Source organism: Lytechinus pictus, unplaced genomic scaffold (genome assembly GCF_037042905.1).
Source record: "Lytechinus pictus isolate F3 Inbred unplaced genomic scaffold, Lp3.0 scaffold_20, whole genome shotgun sequence".
NCBI classification, from domain to species: domain Eukaryota; kingdom Metazoa; phylum Echinodermata; class Echinoidea; order Temnopleuroida; family Toxopneustidae; genus Lytechinus; species Lytechinus pictus.
The window spans coordinates 10,240,029-10,253,737 of NW_026974141.1; the positions used below are offsets into that span (position 1 = coordinate 10,240,029).

The 13,709-nt window shown below is 35.5% G+C and overlaps 1 protein-coding gene across 1 annotated transcript; it reads left to right on the plus strand.

Annotated features, from left to right (window-relative positions):
- The first annotated feature begins 1,814 nt into the window (after positions 1-1,814).
- On the plus strand, positions 1,815-13,637 carry LOC135157969 (uncharacterized). Its single transcript, XM_064115182.1, has 6 exons — positions 1,815-1,881; positions 7,240-7,437; positions 8,967-9,146; positions 9,877-10,062; positions 10,853-11,003; positions 12,642-13,637. Exons 1-6 carry the CDS (start codon positions 1,815-1,817, stop codon positions 12,826-12,828), a joined length of 969 nt encoding a protein of 322 aa, XP_063971252.1. The 3' UTR covers positions 12,829-13,637.
- The last annotated feature ends 72 nt before the right edge of the window (positions 13,638-13,709 follow it).

A 13,709-nucleotide genomic window follows, 5' to 3' on the forward strand; every position in this document is an offset into this window, starting at 1 on the left:
TATATGTTTCTAAATTTCTAGTAAATATAAAACTGTGAAGCAAATCATTAATACATAGGTACATCCCAGCTCAAACAGTCTGACCAAAGTGACCACTTGCGCTTACAAGATTGCGGACAACTCAAAGCTGCACGTTCACTTCACTGTCAAACAGATTCCAACATTTTCTTCAAATGCCATAAACCAAGTGAGACGTTTGCACTATTGAAATAATATGAACTTCACCCGAATGGAATTTAATAATAACTGCCATATAAAACAATTTGGGATATTTGAGCCGATTATGTAAATCTACCCCAAATAGATGACTATCCAATCAATGAAGTCTAGTTTTCTTTTCTTTTCTTTTTGTCAACAACTTTCACGATGTGTGTGTGTGGGGGGGGGGGGGCAATTACTTTTCTTAAATATTGGAGATCCATATTCCTTTGGCGTAGATGCTAAAGTTGCAATTCATATCCTCTATGAGTGGGATCGTTACGTCATCAATTGCCGCTTTATTAATTCAGAAATGCAATGATGCCTAATGTATAAAACTGGCTGAAACATATTCGCCACACAGCAATAAATGAAATAAAAACAATAATTGTTGCCTCATTAGTAAAAAGTGCTGATCATTTATATAAGTCACTGTCAGTTGAGGCTTTCAAACTACATTCTTGTAAGCCATATCACTGCCCGTCCTCCTTTGTTTGATGTGTGTGTGTTTATATATATATATATGTGTGTGTGTGTGTCCTCACGTTTTGTGAGGACGAAGTGTGTGATGTTATAAACTTAACTAAGCTTATGCTCGAATTCACTTAATCTGACATGCTTAATCTTTGTAATTGATGATTGAATTTAATCATAATATTTAAAATTACACTTCGAATGTAAATATTTCACTCTACCTGTTTCTCTTTTGGTTTCGTCAAAGACAAAAAGAAATAGTATCGGCGTTTGAAAAATTAATAACATTGTTAACATTACCTATTATGCTTGATTAACCTTAGGGATGTATGCACATGGAAAATCTGCACTTGCTTTTGAAATTCGTCGTAAAAATACATAGCCCCTCCCCACTGGGCATTTTACCTGATATTACCCGGGTTGTAACAGGTAATAGCATGAATATTACTACGGTAACAACAGTGGGTAATAACAGGGAAATTGTTAACCAATCTTTCCCTGTTATTACCTGGACCTGATATTACTCCATTTACACAGTATTTCTCAGTATGATGTAACTAATATTTTTAGCATTTCCATGATATTACCACCTGATATTACTCCATTTACCCAATAACCAGTATGATGTTACTAATATTTCAAGAATTTTCGTGATATTACAACCTGATAATTACTCTGTTTACCCAATATAACCCAATTAATGTGGGCTCATCAAAAAAAAATTTGTCATTGAAGCACATTTTTTACAACTCCTTACTCTAAGCCATATCATCTTATCCTATCCTAAAATCTTACATTCTAATCCTATCCTACACCTATCCACCGAGTCCTGTCATTGACTTTTATATATTGAGCGAGTTTACAACACTTGACAAATTATGGTTAACAATTATTTAACACTAAAACATTTTTCTAAAATTAAATGTCATGATTGTGAATAATATGATATATAAACTACATATTTTTCTGAAACTTATCTGGGTGGAATCATTGCATAAACATAGACACATTAATTATTAGAGCAATATTAGCTTTAAACAATTCAAAAATTTGTATTGTAGTTATGGATATTCATGAAAAACTAATATTTTCAGCATTATCCTGATATTACCATCTGATATTACTCCATTTACCCAATATTAATGGGTTCCGCATGGGTTGGAGGTCTCGTTTCCATCTGGGTCTTAGCTGGGCCCCATGTTGGTTCAAGTAAATTTGTTTCATCTGGGTTTCATGTGGGCCCATATGGGACCCAGATATCCCAGATAAGAACCAGATCCTGATACTTAGCTGTCTGGGAATGGAAGCGTTTCAACATTACCCATTACCCCTTATCAACCTGTTGTAACTCGGTAAAATGTCGGTTTCATCAGGGTGATAACAATATTTTTTTTGGAATTGAAGATTTCGCTGGGATTGCTGTAAGATTATTATTACTCAAGTTTACAAGGTTATAACAAATCAAGCCATTCATCATTACCATATTAACCCTCATCACCCAGTTGTAACTCGGTAAGTTATGGGTTTCATCGGGATGATAACAGTATTTTTTGGGACTTTGAAAATATCGCTGGGATTGCTGTAAGATTGCTGTTATTACTAAAGTGTGCAATGTTAAAACCAATCAAAGTCATTCAACAATACCCTTATTACCCATCATCACCCTGTTGTAACTAGGTAATTGTCGGTTTCATCAGGGTGATAACAATAACAAGTAGCAACAGGAATTGTAATTTCGGTAATAGAGTGGTTATAACGGTAACATTTGGAGTTACTCAAATTTCCGGGTGATATTACCGGTAATATCCGGTAAAATTGGTAATTGGTAATAAATTGCCCAGTGGGTCCTTAGAAATGTCTGTTAAAAAGCAACCTAATTTCTTTCATGTGGATGTGATCATAGAATATGGTAGGTCTACTTGAATTCCAGGTGTCTTCAAATTTCATGAGACTTCTAACCTGACAGTAAAGTTTTTCGTGATAAATTTTCGATTTTCATGAATTTTGAAAATAAAGCTGGAAGTGAGAGTTAAAACTGAAAACCTGTTTGCTTTTTAGCCGAGCATCTTTTGAACTTTCATCGTAAATGTCGTTTGGAAATCAGTGTTGATGAAGCCCTTTTTCAATATGCCAGCGCGTTCAGTATGACCAAAGCGACTAATTGCGCTTACGAAATATGGCATCTGCACGTATGCTTCATTGACAACCAATTATATAGCATTCCTCGGATACCACAAACCAGGTGAGACGTTTCAATCAACACATATGTTACTGCAATAATTACTTTTACCCATGTCGTCCTTTTCTGTTAATTTTAGAATGTTCAGTCTCCTGTCCTTTCACCACCAAAGCACAAGGCTGCTGCTGTCTTTGTTTGTTTGTTGTTGTTGTTTATATTGGTGGGCTCCCCTGTTCCCAAGTCAACGCATGCGAAGGTTATCTATTGGCATATGGGAAAAATAAAGTAATAAATACTATATCTTATCCCCCCCCCCCCCTTCTTCTTCCCTCCTCCGTCAAATTCGTTATTCATTTTAATTTTAATTTGGTATACCTTTAAACGTTGGTGAGGCAATAATCACCTTGGGGTGTTTTTAACTTCCATCCATGGTGGGGACTGTATTAAGACAATGTAGTACTCAAATTGAATCAAATAAATTAAAGCAATGTACTGGCTAACATTGACTAAGTTTGGTTTACATGGAGGGCTAATTTGCTCCTGAATCTTGTTCAATTTCGGGTAAATATGCTATCACGTGGGGGAGGGGGGGCGATAACCGCGCCGAGCCGCAGCTTGGCAAGGTTTTTTTAGTTTACAAATGTGGACCCCTCTCCATTCACAAGTGACATTCAACTTGCAAGCTTCTTTCCACCCCCCCCCCTCTCTCTCTCTCTTTACCCAATGTAAGGCAGCACACCCAATCCAAATATTGAAATGTGTAAGCCGGATCCAGGCCGCTAAGATATTAGCCTGTGCCACGTGGTCTACAGGTCTAAGGCTCCAAATTAACCTTTTTTTTTCTAAAGAGCAATGCCAATAATAAGGGCACTGTTTTATTTGGTGACGTCTCCCCGAAGAACTTCATTGATGTTTTTATATAAAAAAATTGATAGTCGGGGTCGTCTTCGTTCTAAGGGACTAATGATTTATGAATCACACAATCATAGTCTTTCACTGCATTTTTTCACTTACCGTCTTCGGTACAATTCTATGCAATGTCATTGCTTTATCTTGTTGTGTTTGTACTTGCAGCATTGTCACTGTGTAGTTTTAAATGTGGAATATAAATAGAGCAAACCGAATCAACCAAATACAAAGTATGTTTGTGACATAGACACAAATAAATGCCGAAATACATATATATATATTAATTTACATTGACTAGTAAAATGTATTATCACAGACTGATGAATACACACACACACACAGACAAAAACACTGAATAGAAATATGCAACGTCAGAATCTCTGTAGAACCCAGTGATAAACAAGAACAGCAACCAATGAACATATTTTAGAAAATGATAAACCCCATGAACCTGGGGATATTCCTGAACAATATGCAGGCTTCGTCAAGGTCAAGCTAAGAGTGGCAATTGAAAGAGCATGGATATATTTATCATGTTCATCTTGTTCATGGAATTCTACTAGTATCCGACGTACTTGTCAATGCTAGAACTGTAGCACAATGGTTGGATCTTGACTGAAATATCCCAGCTCGGTCAGTATGACCAAAGTATCTAGGTGTGCTTACAGAATTTAGTGGCACCGAAGCTGCACGTATAGTTCAGAGACAAAAATAGTATTCTTAGGATGCCACAAACCAGGTGAGACGTTTGCATCATTACGTATTAGTGGCGTTCAAGTGTCTTCTTCAGGAGAGCGAAAAAGCAAAGCCTGGAAATTGCGTGTGCTACTGTATATATGTCAAATTTTCCAATATTATGTACCTGCCAAATACATGTAACAGATCTGCACAGGTCATCACACAGTTTTCCCTTCGGAGCGATGATGTATTTATTAATATTTTAGCTGATTAAATTGTAAACCAGAACGTTTTCTGTGCACCGGCGCACAACCAACTTGAACTGTCAAACGTACATGATAAATCGGAGTGTTTGTTTACCTTCAGAGAGTCAAGCAAACTAAACTTCTTTTTTTTTACCGAAACTTGTTGTCTTCATTGTGAAATGCATAACACATTGGCCTCATTTCTCATTTTCATTGAGGGCTTATTTAATTTCTTCATTAATGTGTTTCAATATTTAATGCATTTTGTCTTAGTTATATGTATCTGATGTGTTTCTCCTTTCCCTAAATCCCATAACCCATAAATGTGTACTTTCAATAGCATTTTTGTATAACCATATGTGCGATACATGTAAACTTACTGATATATACAATTGAGTTTATTTCGAGATAATGATAAACAGATTTATCCTTTACACTTTTGCTGTCTATCAATTGTCCAACGCGCAGAAAGTACTCCAAAACGCAAAATGATTCCCAGCTTGTAAGTTAAGTTGCATCTGCATACATTAATATGCCAAGGACGACTTTTCACATTTTGTTAAATCCGTTATAATATACATGCTATACTTTGAAGTAAATGTATTTGTGTATATGAGCGTATGTGCAGGTGTGTGTTAGTGGGTGTGGGTGCGATAGATGAAACCATGATTCAAGAGCTGTATTTACGAAATCGAGTGCATTCAGAACTCAGTGATGCGAACTTAGAGTGAGTATCAAGAAAATATCGCATACTATATAATCTGGAAAAGGGTGTTGGTTTTGAAAGTACCACGTACCCTCTGACATGGCGCAGTGCGTTAACATATTCGATAGCGACAGCACAGGCAAAGGTGCACACTCGAATCACTATCAACGAAAATTCCAAGTGAACGTCGGATGAAATTTACAAGGTGAGACGTTTGACTGAGAAATTCAAAGTCTAGCATGGGATGCACTGACTGGCTGTTCGCACTCATCACACTAAAATCATGTGCTTCTTTAGAACGTAGCTTATCTGCAATATTTGTTATGCTATTGAAACTAGAGAAAAAAGATGATAACGTAACAACTAATGTTACGACGTGTTATCCAAAGTTTGCTCACGATTTCTGAAACCATAGATGATCGCCACAACCAAATAAACGGCACCGACGCAGTGACACCAAGTCATTCACATATATGTGCACACCCACATGAACACACGCACACGTAACCTTACCTGCCTTATTCTGAACAGTGCCTCTTGTCCTCCCCAGTAGGTTAAATGTCATGAGTTCTCTCGTCCCTCTTATCCATAATTTGCAGTTTGTGTAGGTATAATCTGATAATAGTCCAATCAATCCATCCCATATTCACAAATCTATGTAACGAAGACTGCCCCTGCCTCCTTACATAGAAGGCAACAGTTTGACTTGATGTTGAATACCATAATAATAAAGATTCCAACAACTCTAACATGTCTAAACAACATTTATGCCACAATTTGAAATGTAGGCAGCATTCACAGTATCCGTAATACGTATATTCTCGTACAGGTTTTCGTTTGAACGCTTGAATTAAAATGAGTGGTTTTCAATAAAAAAATTAGCTACGACATGTATACATCTATAATAAAAATATATCCATTGGATAATAGAGTCCCACCATCTATTTAGATTTGTTTTTGCGTTTGATACCTTTTTTAACATTATAAGTTAGTGACAAGCAGGAGGATAATGTTTACTTCTTGTGTAGACTTGTTGTTCCTTTTCGCCCCCCCCCCTCCAAAAAAAATATATAAATATATATCTTTCTATTGGCTCTATAACATGGAACTTTTTTCAACTTTCAAATAGTATGAACTGGTCGGCTTCGTTGGCAGGCCTATATGTTTATAGTACGTGGCAGATGACATCCCAGTGGGTTTTATTGTACAATCTGAGACTTGGATAACTTGCAATACCGTCGAATTCATTATAAATATACGGTTAAAAAATGGGCATATTATTTCTGTTTTAGCTTGGATTCTAGTACACTTATCGTAACAATGAGCAGGCGGAGTTGCAAGAAATCGCAACGAAGAGAAGAGCGTTATCTCTTTCCAGCCAATGTGTTCGTATGCCTTATTTGCCTTATCTGCTATAAAAGTCATTTGTCTTTATTTCATCTCCTAAGTATGCACAAGCTTCCAAAGACATGCTTCTCTGCACTTCTTTAGTATGTCAAAATTGGCACTTTGGTGAAAAAATATCAATAGCAAATGCACAAAAATTGGCACCTTTCAGTTTATATTTCGTGATATGAAAATAACCATAATCACAATTTGTACTCCTCTTTAAACATTTATTATTCCAAGTGAAGTGCATTAAGGAATTACGACAAAATGCAAACATATACATAATATATATATATATATATATGTAATGATAATTATGATATCTCGGGGGGAAATGTTGCAGAGAAGCATGTAGGAATGGTCTTGTGAAAAAAAACGATACTATTATGATCCCCAGTAAAGTCCTCGATTATGTTCGCATTGCCAGCGTTGTAACTTAAGTTTTCTTTTACAATGGGCAGGTCACCTCAACTGCAGTACACCATACGTTCCAAACCACGCCAGAATCCAGGATCCTCGCTTGAACTATCAATTCAGAGACAGAGTGACTGTGACTTGCGACGCCGACCAATCTAGCTTTACTCTGCAATGTCATAATAAAGGCTTGTGGAGCGGACCAGACGTATCTTGCCCAGTGCCTCCACCATCAGCATCAAAAGGTAATCCATCCTTGATGATTTCCATGTTGTCATGCAAATGAATAGTTGTAATATATATATCACTATTTTTCATTGGTCTATAATCTTGTTATGTAGTATGAATTTAAGTTCATGTTATCATTTCAGTCATTCACTTTCACTTGTTTACAAACTCCCCCAATGTCATCTAAGAATTCCACAACTCCCAATACCCTTTAAATCCTAAACCTTGACCAGAACAGACAAACCCTCAGTGACGTCAGCTAACTTCAAGGAACAAAAGTTCTAAGAAGTATGACTCACATTTCCAGCCCAAGTCACTTGCACAGAGCATCACCACACCCCTTATACCAGAGAAAGTTTGATAGACAGTTACCTGTAGACCAATCAGAACAAATTTAGATCACTCCCACCTTAAATTGTTACACCCCCAAAACTAATGATATAAATAAGATATCTTGATTACAGAGATAGACGATAATACTAGACCCACACTCATCCATATAGACTGACTGACTTCAAGACTTAAACGTCCATCCAGTATTTATTTCACAATCTCAGTCTGATACTTCTAATTTTTTATTTATTTATCGTCTCTTGTTATATCCGAATCTTCATGTACTTCGGACTGTAAACTCAAAGTGATGATTAAATACTCAGTGATTTGAACTGCATAACTTTCTCCAAAGTTTCTTCATTACTCTTCCCTTCTAAATTATAATTACCGATCCCAACACGTCAATATGTTGCACTAATCGCTTTGAACATTAACAAGGAAATGAAGAAAAATCAAGAGTATTTTATATATATATATATATATATATATTGCAATGTAGTTGAATCAACACTTCAATAGCAAGAGCAGTTTAAAATGTTATGCACATTGTGAAACCTTGTCAGGAAGCAGTGGATACTTTACAAAATGAGATCCCAGAAACAGACACTGTATATAAGCAGACTTTTGATATTATCAATGCATTTCAAGTATATTGCATTATATCATAATTGAGGTATTGACTATTATGATTGTATCTTGCATCATGTGTTCCTCACTTCCGAAAACGTCCTCTTGGAAATATGACTCGGCAGGATGATGAGATAAGGAAATTGCACGTGAATTCAAGTTTATATAGCGGATTTAAATACCGTGTTGGAAGCAATGTCAACATAAGTTTTGGGGAGGTCACTCCAAGGTTAAACGGCTTCGGGGAAAGAAGGATTGATAATGGCATTCAAGTAAAATAAAATAAGTTGACCATGTAGCCACTGAAATCATAATCCGTTGGTTAATCGAACCATCAACAATTTAATATTAAATGAATTACCCTATCCTTCGCTAGAAACACACTGATGCAAAGAGACAAAACTAACAATCTAATTGATGAGCCTCTTGATACGCCATTTGTCTTTAATGCACCTATGTCTGAATCGTGGGCCACGACTAGCTAATGACTACAGTGGATTTTGGATTGTATGTTTTGTATGAATTATTTGTAATGATGTTGTACAGCCATATATACTTTGATGCTTATACAATTTTACCAAAACAGTGCTCTCCTGCAATGCCCCGGTAGTGCCTCCCTATGCCACCATTGGGAATTTTCGACTATCCTACAAGCCCGGGGACAGATTGAATGTCACGTGTGATATAAGGGGAGAACCGGTTACATTGGAATGTGATGATGGCTTATGGACAGGACAGAATGTAGTGTGTGATTCACCCGCCCCAGGTAAGTTCTTACATGAAAATAAAACTATTTACTTGAACATATTATGCACACACACCGAGGCATACACACACACTTACGAACCTACACACAAAGGTGTTGTGGCTGAGTGAATACGACTACGGACTATCAACCAAGCGGTTTGGAGTTCGAAAACCACCACAGCTCTTGGGTTCTTTGGGAAGGCGTTTATCTACATACCCCACTTTCCAACCAGGTGCAGTAAACGGGTACCATGCAGAAAGTTATTTATCAAATGATTGAGCGCCTATATAGGCAGCCAAGTTGAAGGCGGGATAATAATGGCATCATTCTATAACAAGGGTCCGCTTGGAGTAGTGGGCCACTTTGTAAATCTCTACAGAACAGTATTAGAAAAAAAAATTATTTCTTGCGGGCTTCCTTTTACACAGATATGATTTTTATTTCACTTTTATCTTGACATTGGAATGTCCTATCAAAATTATGCGGACATTACTATATGTATTTAACGGCTTATTTATTATTCTTCATAATTTATTATTATTATATATATAATTACATATATATGTGTGTATACATATATATGTATGTGTGTGTGTGTGTGTGTGTGGGTGAGAGTGTGTGTGTGTGTTTGTGTGTATGTATGTATGTATTTATAATACGTTTTGGCCCCTAATTGCTTAAGAATTACAAAAAATGGTATGTACGGCTTATCAGTTAAATGGCAAATTTACATTTATTTAATTCACAGCGTGCAATCCGCCGAACATTCCTTCGATCTCATATATTGAAGCTGTTAAACCACGCTACAAGAATGGAGACCAAGTGAATATTACATGTAACGATAACTCTGAGCAGTTCGTCTGGGAATGCCAAGAAGATGGTTTGTGGCGAGGAAGGTACATCACATGTGCATTCAATGTAACACCTATTGCAGGTAATTACACACATAAAAACCAATGTCCACAGAATATTTCGAACTTTAGCAATAGTTTTGAAGAGCAGTTTAGTTATGACTATGGCAATGTGACAAGCATTCAACCTGATTACTTATTTTCTCTAAGTTATCTCCATTCTTCCTACAATTAAATTCATATTTCAATTACTAAGGAAATACCTGAATTCTTAGATTTAATCCCATGGGAAAAACAACGATATAAACTAGCAAACAGCACCGAAATTTAAGTAACAATTTTTGCTATACTGTAACTGTATCTTAACAATCATTGCGAAGGAAATGATTGATAACTAATAAGTTGACTCTGGTTATTTAGTATATCTTAAAATGATTGCTATGAGTTGTTACAATCCTTCTGCAAGCCGAAAAGAACATGAATTGATGGGCTGTGAGAGGGGCTGCAGTGTCTAATGGAGGCACTATTGAACTTACCTAATGCAGTGCAATGTAATAGTAGATAATGTTGAAACGAATATTATTGAAGAGATGAAATGAGGGTTTTGCACAATCAAACTTAAAAACGTTCTTTAACATTGCTTGCATTAATAAATCCTGTATTTTGAATGTTTTTATCCTTAACATGTCATATTAATGTATTCGTTGCCGGTTTTTACCTTTTTCTTTTTTAATAACTTTTGAGAGGAAAATTTTGTGTATTAATGCTGACTCGTGGACATTCTGTTGGCAAATTCATGAAAAGTTCAACATGTAGATTGCAAGATGCTAATTAAATTTGTTACTTCGATTTTGCTTATTCTAACATGTATAGGTCCGAACCCAGGACCTCCTGCGCCAATAAGAAACCCACCAAAGGAAGTCAGTGGCAGAGAGTATTTTATCACCGGCCTACTTGTAGTAGCTGTCATTTTGTTCGTTCTGGTTTTAATGAGTTTGGCGATGTTCTTCATTTTCGTTAGGAAGTGAGTTTTTATCTTGTTGTTGTTGTTCTTCTTTTTCTTCTTCTTCTTACTAGTATGAACCTTAACCTGATCTTGTTATCTGCGTACAATATGATATACAAATGCACTAAAAATAAAAAAATAAATATATATATATAATCTTGATGAGCAAGGACCTAAACATTGCGTGGGTGCTTCAGTGAGTAATATAATGGCGAAGAAGCTCAAAAAGCATTGAAGCTAGAGACGTAACCTGGATTTCTTCAACTTTTATTAGTACAAGCTTTCGGCCATTTAGTAGGGCCTTCTTCAGGTATCTGAAAATATAAAAGACATAATGGCTTTACAATTACCATGCATATATTTGAATAAATTTACTAAATATAGGTATATCTTAAAAGAAAATGTTTTACATCGGTAATGTTTAATTAGGATTATTATCAATTAAGTTTACGCAGATTTTTATTACAAACATTTTTGTGAAAGTATGTAGACATATTGTGTTATGTGTGCTGTATAATACATATATCCCAAAATGTATAATAATACATATATATATATATATATATACCGTATATACATGCATTATGTATATGTATATTTATAATGTATATTGCTAATTGTTCATATTCTTAGATAACTTGTCTAAAACTTGGAAATGCGGCAGTTGTTAGAGTGCCGAGTATGAAATCTTAACATCGCTTTTTTACAGAGTACTGTCTCTTATACGATAAAGCTCTAGAATGTAGTTTATTCTTTTAGAATTGAATCATATGATATCATTAATGTATCCTTACGAATGAAAGTATTTTTCGTTTAGATAATTTATTATCTACGATTTCAAGAATAACAAGGAATTCTTATCTTACTTGAAGTATACACGTTATGTGCAATACGTAAAGACATGCTTTACTGTATGATATTCATTATGTGATATGTCTCCATCGAGATTGCCTCGAACACGCTGAAGGTGAAAAACCCACCTACCATCGCAACCATCAAGGATGATACATATTCGCCCTTTATTTTTTTTTTATGAATGTAGCAGGTGTTAACTTTTCAGTGAACCCTTCATGCACTGGGGCTTCTGTAACTTGGGAATGATGTTGATTGTCATATAAGTCTTTCACGAAGCTATTCATATGTTACGCAGGAATTTGAATACGACTGGTAACCACTTTTCGTGTCATGCACTATAAAATAAGAACAAAAATTGTGTTTGATTATGAATTTTTAAGAGCTTGTTTAGTAAATGAGTTATACGTGATGATGTTCATCAGTTGGTTTAATCCACATAGCTCGACATGTGTTCTTAGCAAGTGCTGCAAATAAGTTTTCAAAAGCTCTGATACATTACTTCCTCTTGCCGCAGTGCAAGATACCCTAAATTTGCTTTTTTAATATCAAAAGTTTAGTTCACTTTTTCCCATTCCTGTCACGTTTTGAATGAATGATCAAACATTTGGCTACTACTAATGAGAATTTTAATTCACAATGATCATGTTTTACGTTAAGATGATGGGGAAAATTTTCAGAATCTGAATAAGAACGTACGAAACTATTGCCAGCCGTCCGAAAATTCGTGCTTAACTTACGAACAGTTTTATCATAAAAAAAAATCATATATCTTTTTTTTTTCTTTTAAATCGTATAATTCAGTCGTGGATACGGCTTGGCATCACCATCAAAAGAAGCTCTCAGTGAGAAAGCTCGGGGACCTCTGCCAGATGTTCCGGAAGGATATGCGAATTATGTTGCTGGCGAACAATCACTGTACGTTGAACCTTATCTCAAACAAAATGGAGATCCGAGCCCCAGCTACGAAGTCTACGAAAAGCCTGTTTGAAACAATTGGCTGACCTTATCCTCTTGTTGAAAAATGTACAGAGACATCAGGCAGAATTCGATTCATGTTTATCAATAGATACGATAAAGGAATCCCCATCACCTTCGGATTATTATGTTAATACAATACCTAATATGTTAGAAACCTCTGTCAATACATTGAAGCATACTATTTGAAGCGTGTGGGCTTTTTCAGTCTACAGTATGTTTCTTGTACAACTTATGATTTTTTTTTCCTTAGGAGTAAAGAATAGGTTTGGTTGATGTGACAACGTTCGTGTTGGTAATAACGTATTGATCATCTTTTACGGTATTAGTAAAATCATTATGAAATTTTGCTTGATTTATTTTCATTATTTAAGTTTCGTTAATGCGTGTTCTCCTTGTAAGGAAAATTCTTTCAGGTAAATCCAATTTTTGAAGGTTTTCTTTTTACATCTCGCCGTATGTTAGAAGTTGATGTGTATGTTTGTAGCATCTTAAAAGAAAATCAAGTGCAAAGTTTACTTATATTCTCACGGTAATTGTCATAATATTCATGAAGTATATTTTTTGTAGTTTGCCAACCTTCTCTCATTATCTGTTTAAACAACATTTTAAATACTACTTTGATGTGGAAACATGTCGTAATCGAAGACTCTCTGTATGCCTCTGAATATGAAAATATGATAGCACAAACACGAAGTCTCCGGGCTACTATTGGGATTTCATAGATTATTTGATTGACTGTCTGTGTATTATAACGAAAAGATAGGTTTGTAAGAAAAAGATATGAATATATTCCAGAATAAATATGAAATGTAAATTAGAAATGTGCAAGTTTGTTACCTGTCTGCAGTCCTAGTTCTTCATGTGTTGGAGTGAAACACGAATTCAATCGTT